Source organism: Piliocolobus tephrosceles, chromosome 19 (assembly GCF_002776525.5).
Source record: "Piliocolobus tephrosceles isolate RC106 chromosome 19, ASM277652v3, whole genome shotgun sequence".
Taxonomy (NCBI): domain Eukaryota; kingdom Metazoa; phylum Chordata; class Mammalia; order Primates; family Cercopithecidae; genus Piliocolobus; species Piliocolobus tephrosceles.
In genome coordinates this window covers 53,382,876-53,405,004 of record NC_045452.1, presented here as the reverse complement: position 1 = coordinate 53,405,004, position 22,129 = coordinate 53,382,876, and the positions used below count along the sequence as shown (strand labels likewise).

Genomic DNA, 22,129 nt, shown 5'->3' with positions numbered 1-22,129 from the left:
ATTCTCAATAGTATTAAATTTTCTATTTTGTTGGACTGAGAGGTGCTATAAATATTCTATTTTAAACCTAGTCTACTTTGGACTCACTAAACCCCCAAATCAATAGGCTTATTAGAAACAGAATATGGAAACACTGTCTTTGAAATAACCATGCTGCATTTTTCCTGAAAAGTGGAACATTTTATGAAGAGGCCACAGTAAAATTGTAATAAAAAATAAGCATTCTTTCATTATTGCGAATTTCTTGATTCCCCGCCACAACTTTCAATCTCACCCCATTCACTATGGATTTATTCCGGCAGAGATCTTTCCTGCATCTGGTTTATAATAATTCATGTTTTTATTAATTTTGAATGCTAGAAGAAAAAAATGGATATGAAACAATTATGCCTTTGTTCCCTCTTTATTTCCTACTGCCTTTCTCATAAATTGGTTGTTACAGCATTTTGTAAAACAGCCATCTCTGAAAAGAGCTACATTTTTAGCCTTGAGGTAGCTGCAAAGAGAAGCACACTTTGATAAACAACCTCAGTGCCAATACAGACAGTAGAATAGAATCCTTTTAGCAGAGATTTAAGGAAGATTACAAAGGACAAAAAAACACCAATCATTTTTAAATAACAATTTCACAAAGCAAAGGTTGAAGGGATAAACGGATTCTGCCCTTTTGAAGGATTAAAAAAATAATTAAAGCAGAATATGAACATTGAAGAGCAGCCATATTTTCACTGAAATAATGATTCCATCATTTGTTGAATGAAAAAAATATTAAGAAAGTTCTACATAGTGATTTAAAACAGAGAAGGACATTTTATCCATATACAAACAATGCCTGAGGCCATTCTTTGCAAGAAATCTTCATAATCTGCCTGAAAATAACTTTTTTGTTTATAAAAACATTAAGTAATAAATGACTGAGCCTGGGAACTTGCACATAATAATTAAAATGGAATGAAAAAATATGAAATTATAAAATAAAACATGGGCCGGGCACGGTGGCTCACGCCTGTAATCCCAGCACTTTGGGAGGCCGAGGCGGGCGGATCACGAGGTCAGGAGATCGAGACCATCCTGGCTAACACGGTGAAACCCCGACTCTATTGAAAATACAAAAAATTAGCTGGGCGTGGTGGCGGGCGCCTGTAGTCCCAGCTACTCGGGAGGCTGAGGCAGAAGAATGGCGTGAACCTGGGAGGCGGAGCTTGCAGTGAGCCGAGATGGCACCACTGCACTCCAGCCTGGGCGACAGAGTGAGACTCTGTCTCAAAAAAAAAATAAATAAAAAACATAAAAAAATAAAACATGGGCCTTTTATAACACAACTAACAGGAAAATTCACTTATTTGTCACATGAATAGCTTCAGACTGTGCTTGGCGGTCAAAGAGGGCAGCATAATTAAATCAAGTGTCAAGGTATGTGAACTGGGTAGACGACCAAAGAGCAGAGGGTCATGATACAAAAAAGGACCATGTTGTAAAATTTTATTAATAACAGTCCTCTGAATCCTGATTTATGCTTTGTTATCTTTGCCAACTGCATCCATTTAGTTGACTTGATCAATCACAGCTTTAGAGAATGCTGTGGCCTAGGAAAGAAATCTGTTTTGTGTGGCACTTATGCTAGATGTCAAGGAAGGAGTTTCGGGCAGTTCTTTAGGGTTATGGAGGAGCCCACTTGATCAGTCCATGTTAAGGAGCATCTGCCTTTTTATCCTGGGGACTGGCTTCAACCTTATATTTAAAATTACTAATATCTAAAAAGTACCAGGGTCCCTGCTGGATCTTGAGGAGGCAAGGATGTCCAACATACATCTGGAAGAGTTCACAGGATAGAGGGTTGGTAGAGATATAAACAAATAACTTACTACAAGTTAAGAGTATGGTATTGGAGATGGATACCCAGTGCTTTCCAACTGAGGTTAAGTAGGGGAAACTTCTACTTCAGAGAGGAAAATGGGTAGGAGAGAGAACATGGATTTTGGACTTCTGGCAGGTCTTGGCTTCCACCCCACTTTCATCAGTTTACTATCTGGGCGGGGCTAGTTGGTAACCTCTCTTAGGTTCAGTTTCTTCAGCTGTAAACTGGGGATGCTACCACTGAATTCCCCGGTGTCATCACTAGCCCATATGCTGCCTTTGTGTGAAATACAAGAAAGCCACATCTCTATATGGGGGTTCTGTACCTTAGGGGGGGACATTCTTAAAGAAAGAACCTGACCATCAGCATGATCACAAACAGGCACTATTAGTTGGCTACATGGCTGTCACTCAATTGCCAGCTCTTTTCTCTGTTCTCTACGCAAATTACAAAGGGTTTATAGGACTTGGGCATTTTACTTGAATCTTGAAAGGTGCAACTTTTCAAGCAAGGAAAAACCACAAGCAGTTTTTTTTTTTTTCTATTTTCTTGGAGACAGAGTTTCGCTCTTGACGCCCAGGCTGGAGTGCAATAGTGTAATCGTGGCTCACTGCAACCTCTGCCTCCCAAGTTCAAGTGATTCTCCTGCCTCAGCCTCCTGAGTAGCTGGGATTATAGACGCCTGCCACCATGCCCGGCTAATCTTTCTACTTTTAGTAGAGATGGGGTTTTATCATGTTGGCCTGGCTGGTCTTGAACTCCTGATCTCAGGTGATCCATCGCACCCAGCCTACAGCTGTTTTGTTTTTGTTTTGTTTTGTTTTGTTTCCTGCAGGGAAGTTGCGTAGTTCCGAAAAGGAGGAATTGAAGTGGGAGGGAGCCAATGCGAGAGAAGGGGTAGGGTGATTGGCTGGGAGTCTAATGACACTGATGAGAGGACAGGATCTCAAGTAAGTAGTGGATATGCAGAGATTTCACATGAACACAGGAGGCAGAATATACAGGACTTGCAACTGATAAGAAATAATGCGTGAGAGAGGAAGGCATCATGGATAAGTGTAGGCCAACCAAGAGAACTCAGAATAGTGTGTGTAAAACAAGTAAATTTCCAGAAGGACATGAGTCTTACACACATTGATGGCTGGTTCAGAGGCACATGGGATATTTGGGGTCTGGAATATGGCACTGGGATTCAGCACGCTGGCTGTGGTTAGGCCTATGAATCTGGGATTCACTGAACTTAGTGGGAAAGTAGCATAAACAGACAGGATGCCTCAGGGAAGCACAATGGAAGAGAAAAGGGCCAGGGCCAGAACTCACAAGCATGATGAACCCTATGCTCTGGTTGCAATTTACTGCTCACAAATTTGATGTCAATTTTCCCCTTCACGCACAGCACTCTTTCTTTCTAAGCATGACTCCATTCTTCCTTTCACTCATAAAAGAGAGTTCTAATTGGAAGTGTAATTGACTGAAGCAGACATACTTGTCCCACTAAAGATACTGGCAGTTCCCTAGACTGGTGAAAACCTCTTATCTATAAAGCACCTGTTACCATTATTTAATTAAACCATTGTACCTCTCTACAGATGTTTGACTGCATTAAGCACATCCTAATTGCTTGCATTTATAAGCACAAACTTTTCTACAAAAGACATGCATTTTTAGGGACTTTAAAATTTTCTCCTTTTGCCAGTGTCTCTGAATTTTAGTATCTTATCTGTATTGAACTGACTCCAAATCTAAAATTTGATTATATATAGAAATGGCAAATAAATGCAACTCAGACTAATGACAAAGCATTTAATCAGAGAATATTAGAAAGAGTACAAGACATAACCCGGAAAAAAAATCTTTGAAGAACCTATTTAGAAAGTAAGCTAAAAGTGACACTTTTTATTATGAGAAATTTCAAACACACACAAAAGTAAAAAGAGTAACATAAGGAACCTCTAATAACATTTGGCTTCAGCAATTAGCACCCGTGGCCAATCCTGAAGTTTCAACTATATTCCTACTAAAAAGTGGCGTACTGTTTTACACGTTCCTTCAAATGAAAAAGGACTATAGATGACAGCTAGGTTCAACCCAGAAAAGCTATTCTTCCCAGCGAACCAGTTCTGTAGCTTTGACACTAGGAGCTCAGATAGTGTACAGGGTTCATTACTGCAAACTTCTCTTTCTATAGAGAACACTCATTTAAAAGTGGAAGCATCCATGATTCCAAATGAAAGGTTTTTAAAAAAGATTGTCTTGGCCGGGCGCGGTGGCTCAAGCCTGTAATCCCAGCACTTTGGGAGGCCGAGACAGGCGGATCACAAGGTCAGGAGATCGAGACCATCCTGGCTAACATGGTGAAACCCCGTCTCTACTAAAAAATACAAAAAAACTAGCCGGGTGAGGTGGCGGGCGCCTGTAGTCCCAGCTACTCGGGAGGCTGAGAGAGGAGAATGGCGTGAACCTGGGAGGTGGAGCTTGCAGTGAGCTGAGATCCGGCCACTGCACTCCAGCCTGGGCAACAGAGCAAGACTCTGTCTCAAAATAAAATAAAATAAAATAAAAAAGATTGTCTTTCAGAATGTGGCATCTAGTATATTTAGAATGACACACACACACACACACACACACACGTCATTATATATATATATCGTCATTAATAAAAAAAACTCAGCCATTAGGTTGGATTAAGAACACATTACATACACACACACACAGACACACAACACATACACACAAAGAGCATATATGTAAAATGTTCTTAATCCAACCTAATGGCTGACTTTTTTTTCTTTTGACAGAAAAAGATTCCACAATACGAACTATCTAAATATCCTCCCTGTTACTGAGATTTGAAGTTTATTGTGCTGTCCTATTCTTGGATATTTTGTAATACTCAAGATATCTGAAGCACCATCTGTTCTGTGGAAGTGTGACTAATTACTGGCTAATGTGTTCAGCAGTATAGTGCCAAATAAAAAGTTCTAATAATTTAATTATAAAGAGTCAACAATAATTGCTGGGTGAGGGTGGAATACTGGTCATCAACTTTTTAGTCCTTTGCAGTGGCTTATTTCCCTATAGTTTGGTATTGCCTATGCCACTTCAACTGAAGTCACATGTGAAAACAGGCTTAAGATAGTGAGAAAAAAAACGTTATCTAGAAGATTTTAGCTTCAGTTCATTAAGACTGATACATTATTTGATTTTGTATCTTCTACAACTTTTTGGAGAACTCTTTTACACTTATTTAATATACAGCATTTTAAAGGTTCCTTACTGATGTCTATTCTCCAAGTATACCTGAAAAGTATATTCGTTTGCTAAAGAAACTTGATACAGTGAAAAATTAATTGGAAATCTCTGTTCTCAATTCATGGTGTAGACTAAAAACTCCACCTCTACTATCGTCATGAATTCTTGCTCAATACTGAGTTGCTCCTTCTGAACAAAAGCTTGGCACACTATGAAGTTGCTTTTTTTCCTTTTCTTTTTTTAATAGAGAGGGGGATTTCACCATGTTGGCCAGGTTGGTCTTGAACTCCTGGCCTCATGTGATCTGTTCGCCTTGGCCTCCCAAAGTGCTGGGACACTGTGCCTCCCTGAATAATGAGGTTTCTTTTGCAAGTTATGTAGCTCAAAGTATAATTTCCGATTCCATCCATTAATGTGCAGTACTGAACAGAACATCATCACCTGACACATGCCAAGTATTTCACAGCAATACAAACAACATTTACAAGGCCGTGTAAGTCAGGAAAGAAGGAGCAGAATAACACTGGCACAAAATGGAAGAAGTGAGGGCCAGCTGTTCTCTTGAGCGGTGCTTCAGGCACTTCAAAGTTGGACTTACTGTAATGGGTACATCCATCAACAACATGCTGGGTGTTCTGATTCCAGATGATAACCTGTATCTATTTCCAACCTAATTAACAAAGGGCAGGATTCTTTATGGGGAAGGATATGCCAGACACATACTGCTTATATGTTGGTAGACTACACACTAAATCTCCAGTATAGGTACATACGCTTACGTTGAAAGATGTACCAACATAATCGTCATCTATGTACTTTTGTGAAGTAAAGTTAAACAGTTACGGGCATTTTGGCAGCTGACAGAGACTTATGTGATATTTTATTCCCTTTCCAAGAAAAACAGAAATGGGAGACCTTAAATGAATCATTAGTTATTAGGAAAGTCATTTGGAAAAGTAGGGACATAAAAGACAGTGGGCACACAATGTCAGTTTCCTGGTTTTGATAATGGACTGTAGTTATGTAAGACGTCACTGGTGAGGCAAGCGGGTGATGGACGCATGGGACCTCTCTGTACTATTTTTCCAAGTTCTTGTGAGAGTATAATTATTTCAGAATACAGGTTTAATAGTCCACTATCTTTAAAGTTTAAACAACAGTGTGGTTCAAAGAACACTCATGGCTTCCCCGCTCCGCCATCAGAGAGAGCTGTGACTTACTGAATATAACAATAACCTCAAAGTCAGAAGTCACAGTTACGTGTTTTGGCTGTGCTACTCAGAATGCATGTGACACAGGCCAGTAAGTTACTCAAATTTTCAGTTTGAGCTTTTCCATTTGTAAGATGGAACAATCATGATCCTGAAAAGATGAAAAGTGAGTTTTTCCCCCCCATTAATTGTAAAGAACCAAAGCATCATAATTTGAGAGCCATAACAAGATTGGGCAAATTAGAAAATAGTGCTGCCATGTATAATTCAATAACAAGTGTCCAATTATTACAAAACTACACCCTAAATCCGGTGACATTCCTCCAGTCTTACAAGTATGGAGAGGTAAGAACTGATTCAATTGCTAAGGCTGGAAAGCTAGTTCCATCCTGACAGTTTCATCATAAAAGACAGCCTGTTCTATTAACTTTCATATTCCTCAAACAGATCACTACTTCCTCAATTTTCCTCTGGGGGAAAATACACTTCCATGTGCAGCATCAAAAGAACAGCTTACTTACCAACTTCATCCTGAATCTCCTCGGCCACGGCAGGCACGTTGTAGAGCAGGGAGAGGGACTGATTCATGCGCTCGTAAATCACACGGAGGTGTGTCATAACCTGCATTAAAGGATGACAACTCCAGGTCAACAATGTCTGGGGTAGGAATGGTTACTTTCTTACCAAGCACTGCAGGTAGATACAAACTTTCAAAATAAAACTGGCAAACACTGCTACTGCTAAAAGGTTTAACGGAAAGGACAACTTTATTTTTCTTGTTCTCTATTTCTGTTCTCTAACTTTTAAGCTCAGGTTTAAGGCTTATCTTTAAACTGACCATTATCTTGTATGCTTATAACAGCCAATTCAAAAGGCCACCTCTTCCAAGTCTGATTCCTAATACTGAGGCTCTCTAAACAGACCCTGATGCCCTCAATACATTTCTTTGCAAATTTCCCCATAGAAAACAACACATCTCAATTTGATTGGCTATTTCATGCTAACTATATATATATTTTTAACTCTTCCACTCAAGAAAATTTAAAATTTCAGAGTTCCTAAGGTGGATCCCAGTTTTCAGCCTCTGGGAAGCGGGGAGTATAAAATACATTATTACCGGGCTTCATTTAGGCTCACATTAAATCTAAACATTGCGGTAGGTTTATGATTGCAAGCCATACTTATTAACCAGTTTTCAAGATTTTAGTTTACACAACTTTTGCTTTCCTCATTTTAGTCATTGGTTTTATTCAGTTCCTTAGCAGTCAGCAGTAGACTATTAAGATTTTTATATTTCTTGTTATTTTCACAAGTCAAGAAAATTGCCAAACCACATATTGCTTTAAGACAAGCTTTTAGAATTTACCAGAAGTTAAAGAGCTCTTGCCACAGGGAAAACACCTATAAGTGCTCGGAGAACGCCTAGGATCCTGTCTTCAACCCAAGAAGCAAGAATCCTGGATTGTCAAAGCTGCAGAAGAAGATTATACCCCGCGCGTACCTGGGACCGGATCTGAGCAGCTTTCTTGGGATCCACCATGCGTACATGCTCGAAATGCTTTAGGGTGTGCTGTCTGTCCTTCTGTTCTGCACGGACGTACTTCTTCAGCATATTGAACACGTGACGAGGCTGTGGGAGGAAAATGAAAAACTCTTTTTCAAGTTTGTGCAAAATATTGCTTCTTCCACTGGCGTTGGGTTAGAGGTTCCACTAATGCATCTGGTGATGTGAACACGCTATGAATCATCTTTCTGCAGGTCTCCCTTCTAAACGTTTCTCCTACTCCTTTCTTAATGGGTAATTACTTAGATCGGCTGCTTTTCATTTCCACAAGAGCATTTAGCATTCTTGACACATACGATGATTGTCCTCCTTACTCAATATTTTCTTTTTAAATAGGAGTATTCTGCTATAGAAAGAGAATAGCTTTGAGGTGTGTCAGGTTAAGTTAGGTCCTTCTCTTTTCCCACGCAAGTATACAAGGGCATATGTGAGACTACATTGCCACATGCATATTCTGAAGACCAGAGTAATGTCGCACAGATAATCCCATCACCAGTAACATGTAACATACGATAATCAAAATGAGAAAACCAGGAAATTTAATCACTATTTTGTAAGCCAAGGAGTAAGTGAGCTGTAAGAGACATTATATTGTTCTAGGAGAAAGGTCATTGCTAAACTGTATTTATTTTACTTTGAAATTTAATTAAGTTCTTTCTGAGCTATCAGATTCTACTTCTTTCAGCATCAGTTACATTTTGTCTTAAGTGCTCCTATTTTCTTTCTAATTGGTTCCATTTCATTTTTATTTTAGCTTTACCTGAAAACATCCATCCTAATAAAAAGTAAGGACAAAGGTTCCCTGGTCTTCAACAATTTCATCGCTATATCCTTTCCACTATATGATTTTGTAGGATGATTTCCAAAGACACGCATTTCTTCTTCATTAAAACAAACAAACAAAAAACCAGCTGTGAAAATTCATGTCAGGAATAGAATTTTGGTCATTTGGGCAAACCTAGTTATTATTAACCCATGTGCCATGAGTACCCTGAAAACCAGCTGGAAGGTACAAAATTTATTCCAGAGATGGTGTGTGTGTGGCGGTGGGGCGGAGGGTAATGGGGCTTCTGTTGTGTTATCCATGTTCTATGGGATGTGCCTCTCCTTCCCCTTTTGCTTAATTAACTTAGGAGCCATCTCCCTGCCATCTCAGGAGGAACGAGGTACCCTTTTTCTGTGCTCCCATGAAATACGGTGCAAATCCCCATTAATGTACCTAACTCAACTTATTAAATTATGTATGATTCTTACTTCCCTCTTTAATGTGAGATCCATAGGGCTGGATTTGGTCTTCTTTTTTTTAATTTGGAACCCCGATAACATAGTGCCTGACCCAGAGGGTGCTCTGTATTTGCTTGGTGAATGCCTGCCACAGAGGCCATGCTCCTATACTCGAGAAAGCAAATACATATACACAATAAAAATGAAACAAACTTGTGCTCATCTGCCTTATTTATTCTTTTTTCCTAAAAGAAATGTGCTGCTCCATAATCGCCAGACAGACATCACAGCTTGCAACAGTTCTTGGCAACATATCATTACAACTCTCATCTGTACTATGAAATCTGGTCGAATTTACAAATCAGAGGATGACCTTTTAAATCTTAGAAGAAAAGTAGTAAAAGAGGTAATGACAGATAAGCTAGATCTCCATATATTGAAAAGAGGATAGGTTATACACGTGAATTAAAAAAAAAAAAAGCACATTTGAAAACATCAGAGATTAAAGGTTGACTCTTGTTGATTGTGAAGGGTATTTGATACGCAGGGTTGTGTGATCAGGATCTTACCCAACCACCCTCAATGCGTGCTTGTTATTAAGCACCAAGGTCTTAGAAATCTCTCTAGTTCTATCACCATCCCCCTTATACATCCAAGGCTGGAGACAGAAGGGGTTGCAACTAATTGCATTTAATCATGATGTTCCCTCCTGGCCCTCATGGATGCTCTATTTCATTTTTCTCCCTTGTAAAGGATTTATTGTTTTGAAGAAAATGGGATGAATTTTCCTTTAAAGAGTTTAAATAAGAAAAAAAAAGCAAGTAAAAAAGTAAGGATTGCTTTGGGAGTCTGAGGCAGGAGGATCACTTGTAGCCAAGAGTTTGAGATCAGCCTGGATAACATTACAAGAACCTGTCTCTACAATAAAAATTTAAAAATTAGCTAGGTGCAGTGACACATGCCTGCAGTCCCAGCTACTTGGGAAGTTGAGTCAAGAGGATTGTTTGAACCCAGGAGGTTGAGGCTGCAGTGAGCCCTGATTGCACAACTGTACTCAAGCCTGGGAAACAGAGTAACAGCCTGTCTTTTAATTTAAAAAAAGAAAAAATGTAAGAACTGCTTTTCATCATAACTTTTTTTTTCCAGTTAGTTACCTATGAATGTTTCCGTAAGACATTTTGTCCTAAAAGGATTGTCACCAACAAGCAGGTGTACCAGGATGCTATGGCCCCAGGCTGGCCTTGGAATTCCTACTTCAAGCTAAATTTCAATTTAGAGAAGGTGGAGGTCATTTCAGATAACCAACATCTGCATCTCCCTTTTTCTTCTACTATCACCACAAACAGCATATGTTACCACTACTTCTTCTTCTTCTTCTTCTTACTATTCTTTGAGATGGAATCTTGCTCTGTCTCCCAGGCTGGAGTGCAGTGGCACGATCTCGGCTCACTGTAAGCTCTGTCTCTCGGGTTCAAGCGATTCTCCTGCCTCAGTCTCCTGAGTAGCTGGGACTACAGGCACGTGCCACCACGCTTAGCTAATTCTTTTGTATTTTTAGTAGAGACGAGGTTTCACCGTGTTAGCCAGGATGGTCTCCATCTCCTGATCTCATGATCCGCCCGCCTCGGCCCCTCAAAGTGCTGGCATTACAGGTGGGAGCCACTGCACTCAGCCAATTAATTATTAATGTTAACATACATTTAAAAATAAACACGAAAGCCTTGACTTTTCCCATCTATGCAATTCAGACGGCAGTATCTTTCAGACAGTATTTGCAGATTAAATGTGTTCTGTGATAGTTACCCAGCATGGTGTGTAGTCCATTGCTGATACTCAATACACATTTATTTCTTTCACTCAGGCCTTATCTATAAATCATCGACCCCTTTCTTTCCTCTAGGTAATAAGAGTTCAATGTGTATTGACTGCTTCTGAATGCGACAGTATATTAAATGCTTTTTGCTGGTAACTCATCAACTCTTCATCTCAGCCCTACGACAAAGTCATAGCAGCCCTCCCCACCTTATTGGTGAGGCATGAAGCACAAAGGAGATTGTGGTTACATAGGCTATATCCCTGACCCACGGTTACATAGCTAGATAGTGTTAGAGTGAGAATGGGTTAGTCTCACTGCCTGGCTCCAGAGCCTCTTCTCCTAATCACTTTGTGATCTGGTCCTTCAAGGAGAATCTAAAATGGACCAAGTTTAAGATAGTTCTACAAAGCAATTTACAAAGTTAAAAACTGACCAGACGCGGTGGCTCATGCCTATAATCCCAGTACTTTGGGAGGCCAAGGCGGGCAGGTCACGAGGTCAGGAGTTCCAGACCAGCCTGGCCAATAAGGTGAAACCCCATCTCTATTAAAAATACAAAAATTAGCTGGGCATGGTGGCAGGCGCCTGTAGTCCCAGCTACTTGGGAGGCTGAGGCAGGAGAATTGTTTGAACCCGGGAGGCGGACATTGCAGTGAGCTGAGATTGCACCATTGCACTACAGCCTGGGCGACAGGATGAGACTCCGTCTCAAACACAAACAAAGGAAAACAAAGTTAAAAACAAAGAAATAACTGCATGGTTAGAAAAGACAGTCTGTTCCAGGAGTACTTGCCCGACTTGCTAGTTCTTATAAGTGCAAGTAATATTCTGTGGGCCATGCTAACATCAGCTCCTTTAATTGTGCAGAAGGTTCAGATTTAGCTTGTTCAGTCTCTCAATTACCGTCCTAGGTTTCTGGAGTTCCATTATTCTTTAGCTAATGCATAAAATTATTTAGCTAATTACTAAGCTAATGTGTGGGGAGAAGAAATAGGAAGATAGGAATGTCCTCTGTCAATGTGGATAAAGGATTAGGATTACTGGAAAGTGATTCAAGGTATTAAAGTTAGGCTTTTGTGACATTCATGGTTTCTAGTGCTAAATTCATCCTCATCTTCTATTGAGATGGATAATTAAATGGTGAATGTCTTCGCATGTTTTCAATTGCTGATCTCATTTAATACTGCCATTCTGCTTCAAAATATATTCCTAACTTACCCTGAAAATACCCCGAGTTTGAGAATAATGTTCCCGGACTGAACTGAGGGTCGGGCTACTATATCTCATGGCCCAATAACGAGATGTGGATGAACTGGGGAGGAAGAGTTTTTATTTCTGTAACCTGTTACAGGGAGACGGCCTGGAAATTAGTGCCAGACCAACTCAAAATTACAAAGTTTTCCAGAGCTTATATGCCTTCTAAGCTATATGTCTACACATATGTGTACATTCATCTCAAGACATAAGTGATTAACTTCTTTTAATCTATAACTAAGGTCTGAGTCCTGAAGACCTTCCTCTGGAGCCTCAGTAAATTTACTTCATCTAAATGGGTCCAGTTGATGGGGTGATTACTCTTATCTTGTCTCCTGCTAAATCAGGGAGGTTTGGGAGTTCCTTTAGACCCCCAGTTAACTTGTTTGTGGAGGCATGGAGAGTTTCTTCAGACTCCCAATAAAACTTGTTAGTCCTAGATGGGTCCTGTTAAGAATTCCTTCGTTTTGCCAGGAAAGGCCTAGGCAAAACTCTTGGTGGGCTTTTGTTACATTCCAGCCTTTGTATAAGGGCACTGGCTTTTTTTAGTGTTTAGTATTTAACTTAACCACTCCGTCAGTAATGAAATAGTTGTTACGGAGGCCTGCATTAGTGAGATTTGGCCTGCCACTGTAACACAGTAGCAAAGCAGGCTCTCAAGATTCCCTAGGCCTCAGCTCCTCCAGGGATAATGAGACCTGGGAAACACCTTCACTATTTTTCTGAGCTGAGATGAGCATTGTGTGAGAATCTACATAAACTCAAGCCTTTTCTTCCTAATGCCTATTGGATAAGCAAAGCCTGGGAACATCAGATAATTCAGGAAGACCTTAGGGTATCTCCCAATAAATGAATGACATACAGGGTTCTGCTTCATTGACTTGGCCACCTAAACACATTTCTAGGAATCATGCTTGGAAATGAAAACAAAATCAGATTAGCTTCTTTGTTGGACAGTAGGCCAATAAATCATACCAAATAAAATGGTAGTTATGTCTATCCCTCAGAAACAAATACTATTTTTAGTTAAGAAAGAAAAAAAACAGGTGTAAAAAGAAAAGAATTCTTGGGGCCCCCAAATCACTAAGCTAAAGGGAAAAGTCTAGCTGGGAACTGCTTAGGGCCAACTGCTCTGCTCACTGACATAGACGCAAATCTGACTGTCTCCTTTGGAGAGGCTAATCAGAAACTCAAAAAATGCAACTGTTCGTCTCACCTATCTCTGACCTAGGCGCCTCCTCCCCACTTCAGGTCTTCCTGCTTTTTGTTTCAAGCTGTCTCACCTTTCCAGACCAAACCAATGTACTTCTTACATATATTGATTGATGCCTCATGTCTCCCTAAAATGTGTAACACTAAGCTGTGCCCCAACCACCTTGGGCACACGTCGTCAGGACTTCCTGAGGCCGTGACACAGATGCACCCTCAACCTTGGCAAGATAAACTTTCTAAATTAACTGAGACCTGTCTCAGATTTGCTGGGTTCACACAGGTAACAGTTCCCTATACTTTTATATTTTTGTTTAGGTTAAAAAAAAGACCTCCCTCCTTTTGATATGACTCACGCATACTTCATTCAAATAAACAAATAATTGCCCTTACAACTTTTGACCAAAACACAAATCCTCCAGGCTTAACATTTGTAATTTCTAGAGCTATAATAATGTATCTAAGAATAACAAGGTCTCTTGATTGTCTAGTGGGGTTTATTTTATTACGCTAGGCCAAAGATGAATTTCTTAAAATTTTAATTAAAAACACAGAAACCTTCATACAGGAATGGTAGGGGAAAAAAAACCCTCTGTTATCTCTATAGAAACATATTCTCTTAAAGTAATTGCTATTACTATTGTCACAATATTCATATAAGATGGGTTATTCATATGATCAGAAAAACATAAGAATTCAGTGGCTCATGAAAAGGATATTGATAAGGAGAGTTTAAGAGACACTTTTTTTTTTCTTTTAACCTGCAGGCATGTAATCTGGATCACCCTCATGTCTTTAAATCTTCTGTTACTAGAAATAATTTTTCTGTATATTAATACCACAGTCTGGTTATACTGGCATTAGATGGCTAATCTTATTATTAAAATATATGGCAAAGAACAGAGGAAGAGATTTGTCCCGGGGGGATTAATTATACCGAATCCTATTTATTGTCACTACTGTTTCTGAAAGAGTGTTTAGCTCATAATTATGTGCTGTTTGCAACTGATGTGGCACTTTTTAATTTGTACTAAACTCACCTCACAATCACACTGTCTTTTACAAAAATCATTCAAAGTAATTTATTAAAGGATTCAGAATAGGCACTACCAAAATGGCTTAGACATCATTTACAGCAAGAGGAAAGAGAAACATAAGATTTACATTTTAGAACATTACTCATTTTCCTCTCTGGAAACAGGAGTGTAATGTATTTCTACCTCTAGGCACAGTTCCCGCCACAATTTGGTTGCTTATAAATGTTTGTTAATTAAATTAATGGGTAAACTACCACTAGATACAATTTCAGAAATAGGCCCAGTGGTGCAGAATATCCTTCGCGGTCTTCAAGTAGAAAACAAGCACCTCGCTACTCAGAATAGTGGCCTCCCTAATTTTCACAGAAATATTGATATTAATAAACCCACTTGATTTATCTATATAGGGTGCTTGGGTGCTTTGGAAAGTAGTTTTAACTGGGAACTCTTCCCAGAAAATATTTAATGGACTTCACAGCATGTACACACTCATCTCAAAAAGATTTGTTTCATTAATTTTAAAACATCTCACATACTATGTTCTTATAGTTTGATGGCAAATTGATGTGGGTAACATTGAAGAAAATTTAATGGCCTTTCCTGATAAAAGCTAATACTTTTTTTTTTTTTTTTGGAGATGGAGTCTCACTCCGTAGCCCAGGCTGGAGTGCAGTGGCGTGCTCCCTGCAACCTCCACCTCCTGTGTTCAAGCAATTCTCTTGCCCCAGCTCCCTGAGTAGCTGGGATTACTGGCATGTGCCCTTACACCGACCTAATTTTTGTATTTTTAGTAGAGATAGTGTCTCACTACGTTGGCTAGGCTGGTTTCAAACTCCTGACCTCAGGTGATCCACCTGCCACGGCCTCCCTAAGAGCTGGGATTACAGGTGTGAGCCACCGCCCCCAGTGCTAGTACTTTTTTTTTTTTTTTAATTAATTTCCCCATTTCTCAGATGTATTTACTTTTTCATTTTTCTTTTATACAATTTATCAAATTTGGCATTGCTGGGACTTGGGAAAAGTCTCATACATTTGACTAATGGCAGGATGACTCAATGCCAGTCATGGTCTGAATATGTAGCTTACTACTTGACAGTTCACGTGGGAAGTGTACTAAAATTATTCAGTCCTATTGTCCCACTCCATAGCTTTATGCTTGATCTAGAAATCTGGCATCTTATCATAATAGACACTTGTGCCATAAACCCGTTTCTTATGGAAGGGAGTGAACTGTCAATTGCCTTTAAAAGCCTTGGGCGTAATCCTGCCAAGAAAGAAGTAAATGACTCACTGTAGGGGAATCACCCTAACCTTTCCAGGTCACAGAAAACCCTCTCCTGGAGCATTAAATGGCACCCTGGTGGTTTCCAAAACTGAACAAAGCAATTCTCTCCTGCTTTCATAAATAGGTTCACAGCTATTATTTTCACAGTTTTACACCTTGGATTTCAAGAAATCTTGAGCATATAAAATGTAGAAAATTGTGTGCAGGTTTACAAAATCACACTTAAATCTCTCTGTGCTTGACACGATCTTAGTCAAACGTAACATTTGGGGAAACTGCCACGGGAACCCCCGAATCACAACCTTTATTGTTTTTAATGCCAGGAGTTGAGCTAAATTTTTAAAGTCCACGGCAAAATTTATCTACCTTCTTTTCTTCAGAAAGGCAAACAAATGATTTTTGTAGTTTAAGGTGAGTATAAAAGGACAAATGATAATCCCATGCAAAGTTGGACACAGAAGTCTTGAATGAAGCAATGGAGAAAATGGCAATAGATTCTCACACTCTCCCCCTTTGGTGTTTTTTAAGTTTTGACAATATGGATGCGTTAGATGGAAGGATATTGAACAACTAATCTCTATTAATCCCCTTAGTTCATAAGGCCAGAGCCAAACTTCTGCTTATGGCCAACGAGTTATCCCAATGTCCCTTCCCAGGGTATCCGGTTTGCTGATACGGCTCTCTGATTTTGTACTGAACATAACACAGGCGCATCCAGGAGTCATCTATCATCTGTTCTCTCCTTCCCGTGGAAGCAGATCACTTCCTAATAGGGATGTGTCACCAAAGCCTCCACGTATTTCCCCTAACAATCTTTCTCCTCTTAGAGAGGAAGACATCTTCCCACTTTACAATTTTGTCTCAACTTTCGATTAATCCTTTTGCTTTTCTAATTATGAATAACAAAAGCTAGAACAACATGAATTGCAGAAGGAGCAGAAAAATTAACCCCAATTTGCAGACGGAGTAGGAGGAATCCCTTTATAAATCACTTGCTCCTAGGTAGAGGTTATAAAGATGGCAAACCTAGGAATTAAAGACAGGAGTTTATATAAAAGGTAGAAAATAGGAGTGTTTTTAATTCTCTCATCATTTAGTGACCTTTTTTCTTTTTTTTTTCTGAGATGGAGTTTCACTCTTGTTACCCAGGGGGGAGTACAATGGTGTGACCTCCCCTCACTGCAACCTGGGTTCAAGTGACTCTCCTGCCTCAGCCTCCCGAGTATCTGGGATTACAGGCATGAGATACTACACCCAGCTAATTATGTATTTTTAGTACAGACAGGGTTTCTCCATGTTGGTCAGGCTGGTCTCGAACTCCTGACCTCAGGTGATCTGCCCACCTTGGCCTCCCAAAGTGCTGGGATTACAGGTGTGAGCCACTGCGCCCGGCTGAGCTTTTTGTCAAATCCGGTAGGTTTCATAAATTTTTTCCAGAGTATTTTGCTAGTTCTCAGAAATAATTTATTTTGGTTGTACAGACCACAGTCATAAATTAGTGAAGACAGCATATGGAACTGAAATTTAGCACCCAACACAACCCCCTGATTCATGCTTTCAGACAAACTCGAGCATAGTATGGATAAAGAGCTAAGATCTTCTGACCTGGGAGTACAGAAAGGACAGAAAATGTCTTTGAGCTTTGTTTAGTCAAACAGTGAAACGTGTAAGCCCTTAATGATGAACAGAATTATTAGTACAACCCAGAAGGCGAAGCCCACAGTGTTGCTGACATCATAAACAGAAGATATTTTCAACTAACTCAGACCCTTGCAAAGATTTGTCAAACGGTCTGATCATCCGAAAATGTCAACTGTAACATATTCTTGACTTTTTAAGAGAGATTTACAGCAGTCTGCTTTAATTTTGCACATTCCTACTTGGACTATGCCGGTCCTGATTCGTACATTCTCTAACTGGTTAGCCTATTCAAAGAAAAGCACATTTGCGTTTCTTTTAATTTTACCCTCTCCTCTTCCCACACCTAGTCAGTGTTATGACCTATTAGAAATTCTGAGTATTTTTGTTGATTTTAAAACATTTATATAAGGAAACTCAAGGTAATGATGCTTAAAATCCAAACACCACCTAGCATCTTTAAACTGGGATCCATGGTCAACTTTCACACAACGAATAAACCTCTTACAGCTTATGTGAGACTGTGTTTGCGTGTGTATGTGCACGTGCTTCCAGGGTGAGAATTCTTTGCTGCCCATCTGTTCTTTAGGGCAAATATCAGCCATACCAGACAGGTGAATAACTACTGGATCTTTAAATACTGTGCTATTTGTCTACAAAAACTAAATATTTATATTTTCATAATACATGTTCGTTGTCAAGGATAAAATGAACATATATATTAACATTACAATACGTGTGTTTGCTGGAAGAAAGCAGAGCTTCAAACCATATGGTGCTATGGGTTTTAATAGCATCCTATGAAGACCTGTTTGCATTCTGAAGGCAGTGACTGAGCAGGGCTCCACTGTGGAGGGAATCTGGATGATGAATATGGCCTCAGTGGCACAAGACAGCTCTTAAGCTAATGCCTTTCCAACATACTTCTTAATGTTCTATGTAACTTAATGAAAACCAGAAACCACTAGTATCTCTTGTTACATACTTCCCATTAGTATGTAGCAAGATCTGTTTGTTGAACTTGGTAAACATTCAGAAGGTAGGGAAGTAATAGCACTGAGTGGCTTTACTGAAAGAGCATGTATACCATTCAGCATAGTTTATAAAATTTTGTTCAATAAATGCTAATTCTCCCATTTTCCTTCCCATCCATTATTTGTTATTGGGTTTGCCCTTAGAAGTGCTCAAGCTAATGAGTTCCCCTTTGCTCACCAATGTATGCAGAACTCAACTAAAAATAAATGAATGGTGAACAAATAAATAATAAATATGTAGGTGTAGAACAATTATTTGCTTTTCTGAAAGATGATTTTTTTGGCCTGGCAGTCTTTTAACTTTTAATTCCATTCTGATTAGTTTTATAAAATTTTGATTATATTCAAAACCTGCCGGTGGAATGCCTTAAACATTGTAATATTCATCTCTCCACATACCAAGAACTCAGTGAATAATTTTTAACTTATTTATTATCAGTTACATGGAGGTACAGATGTTCTGTATTTGCTTTGGAGATATATGCTATATACATATATTTTATAAGATAATTTCTTTTGCAATGAAAAGTGATGAGTAGAAATAATTGGTTTGTTTCGGTGAAGGGTAATTAGCAGTATCATATAAAAGCTCAAATTTAGTACCTCAATTTCTGTTTTGCTTTAGAAAACAAAGTTACACCAACACCCACATTGGTTAAAGTTTGGTTGAGTTGCAATCCACATCATATCATGGCTAAGAATTTATTTATGAGGTGGTTAAAACCTCCTCATGCCATCACCTGTTTACCTGTAGCAAAGCTCCCATTAACTCCTACCCTTGTTATCTCCAGTGACTGCTGCTTTTTGTTGAACATTTATTGCTCTGCTGCTGAAATTTACCAAATAGCTTTGAGCAAAATCTCAACTTAGAGATGAAACCATGCTCTTTAATGAAGAGTCTCACACAATTCATGTTCTATCAAAGAATTCTATGAAGAAATTTTCAGAGATCTCAGCAAAATTTAACATTTGGCTGAACCATTCAAAAATGAGAAAGGAAAGAAGGGTGCCGATGCTATAGAAACTGCCAACATTCTTTTTGCTCAATTAAACTGAGAGCCTGAGTGTGAAGCAGCAGATACAAGCATGAAATGAATTTTAGTATGGATAAAATGGCTTCAATCGTAAGGCACTGGGAAAATCAAAACAACACAACTGGCATAGTTAAGTAGACAGATGTGCAAGAAAATGTTTTCTAATTCTCATTTCCCTCTAGAAAATGCAAAAGTTGTTGAAGTCAGAATAATAATCATGATACTGTCTAACGAAAGATTTAGGCTAAGTATCTGTAAAAACACCAAAAATGTCAGAATTACAAAGAAGGGTTTGGCTGTGTATCCCTTATCTTTAAAACACTTCAATTCTTATTAATTAGGGGGTGCTAAGGTTTTCCAGACCTGGGCCGACAACAGAAAGTTGATTTAAATAAAAAATCCCTATCCAGCCTTTGGTTTAACTGTACAGGATCATATTAAGTCTAATTTCTCTTTACCAGTCAGGACATATCATCATCTTCTGTCTATGAAGGATAAGTAGAACCCTGAGAGTTACAAGAGGAAAGGCTCAGACAGCATTTAGTTCCTGTTTCATGAAGCTATGAATAGCGTGAGTACTAGCCCTAACAAAGCAAAAAGCAGGAAGTGCATGACTGTAGAGGGCAGGTCAAGAAATGACAAATGCTTAGCTTTAAGTATTTAATTTGGTAGCTTGGAGGCCTCCAAAGGTGACGGAAGTTAACCACGTGTGCTGCAGCTCTGGAGAGGCATTTAATTTTTCCAGGGGAAAAAAGTGCTAACTCCTTGATTTTCCAAAGAAAGTCTTAGGAAAGTAAAAAGGTTAAGGGGGTTGGTACTTAGAAGAGTCACTAGCCTTCAATAGATAAGAGTTTTTCTGAGTGCAAAGATATAGCTCTGCTCAACTTTTTTTCCCATGGGGAAAATAACTGTTTTAATAATTGTAGTATTTCAAGTATTTATTTCATTTTAAAATTTTTAATTTTGGAACAGGGTCTTGCTTTGTTGTCCAGGCTGGAGTGCAGTGGCACCATCAGAGCTCACTGCAGCCTTGACTTCCCTGGCTCACGCTCCCACCTCAGCCTCCCGAGCAGCTGCGACTACAGGCACACACCATCATGCCTGGCTAATTAAAACAATCTTTTTTTTTTTTTTTTTTGGTAGAGATAGGGTCTTTCTATGTTGCCTAGGGTGGTCTCAAATTCCTGGGCTTAAGGGATCCTCCCACCTCAGCCTCCCAAAGTGCTGGGATTACAGCTCTGAGCCACCACATCCAGCCCAAAGTACTTCTTTTATATACATGTGCATATATACATATGACTCTAAATATGAGTTGAATAATGCATTTTTAGGTTGACCATTCAATGTGTTTGTCTATAGGTAGATAATTAAATCAGAAATTTGAAACATACAGCATACTCAGACACAGGGACTCACAAAATGAAATTCATTAGAACAAAGAATTCTAGCTGCACAAAAACAACATCTCATAACACTTCCACGTTTAGATTTAAAAACTGTGTAAAAGTATGATTTAAATCCGAGCTTCAAAGAGACTGAAAACAATCCACACTGTTTTGGAATCCCATGTTTGCAAAATCTGAGAATATACAGTAGAATTTGGTGAGGGTTAGAGAGATAATTATTCTAAGTGATAACATCTACAGAACCTATAGAAAGAACACTTTTGATTTACTTATATTCAAATAACATTTACTGAATACAGCTGTCCGCATTTTCCAGGCACGGTGGTAAGACAGAGATCTCAGAAATATTTATGTATGACTCCTATTACAAGATGTGACCTTTTTCAGACAACCACCAGCAAGCTCTGGATTTATGTCTTCAAGAGGAATGTATGTAAGTCCTCAAGAAGGGATTTAATTGTGCCTGTAATCCCAGCACTTTGGGAGGCTGAGGCGGGCAGATCACAAGGTCAGGAGATGGGAGGCTGAGGCGGGCAGATCACAAGGTCAGGAGATCGAGACCATCCTAGCTAACACGGTGAAGCCCTGTCTCTGCTTTAAAACAAAAATACAAAAAATTAGCCAGGCATGGTGGCGGGCACCTGTAGTCTCAGCTACTCGGGAGACTGAGGCAGGAGAATGGTGTGAACCTGGGAGGCGGAGCTTGCAGTGAGCCAAGATCGCGCCACTGCACTCCGCACTCCAGCCTGGGCGACAGAGCAAGACTCTGTCCCCACCAAAAAAGAAGGGATTTACAATTTTCTTGTGCCTGCCAAAGTGCAGACCCAAATGCCAGGTCAAGCCATACAACATTAAAACTTAAATGAACACTTAAAGATGGTAACTTAACAAAAATGGCAGGTAATGCCCCCTAGACTCCAGGCCTGTGACCACCCAGCCACATTTTATTACAAAGGAAAGATATAAAGGTGAGTCAGGGTGGCTCATGCCTGTAATATCAGCACTTTAAAAAGCCGAGGTGAAAGGATCAGTTGAGGTCTGGGTAACAAAACGAGACCTTGTCTTTGCAAAAAATTTTAAAAAATTCGCCACACATGGTGGAACGTCTATAGACCCAACACTCAGGAGGCTGAGGCAAAAGGATTGCTTGAGCCCAGGAAGTGGGGGCTACAGTGAGATATAACTGGGACACTGCATGCCAGTCTGGGTGAAAGAGCAAGACCCTGAAAGGAAAGAAAGGAAAGGAAAGGGAAGGGAAAGGAAGGCGACAGGAGGGGATGGGAGGAGAGGGGGAGGGAGGAGAGGGC

The 22,129-nt window shown here is 39.5% G+C and overlaps 1 protein-coding gene across 6 annotated transcripts in view; it reads right to left on the bottom strand.

Annotated features, from left to right (window-relative positions):
• Positions 1-22,129, bottom strand: part of APP (amyloid beta precursor protein) — a 291,865-nt gene that overhangs the window by 57,099 nt on the left and 212,637 nt on the right. For all 6 annotated transcript variants that reach the window (XM_023190001.1, XM_023190010.1, XM_023190020.1 and 3 more), the window contains 2 exons: positions 7,823-7,951; positions 6,843-6,942 (listed from right to left, as the gene is read on the bottom strand). In XM_023190001.1, coding sequence (XP_023045769.1) covers positions 6,843-6,942; positions 7,823-7,951 — 229 coding nt within the window. The remainder of the gene's footprint in view (positions 1-6,842; positions 6,943-7,822; positions 7,952-22,129) is intronic.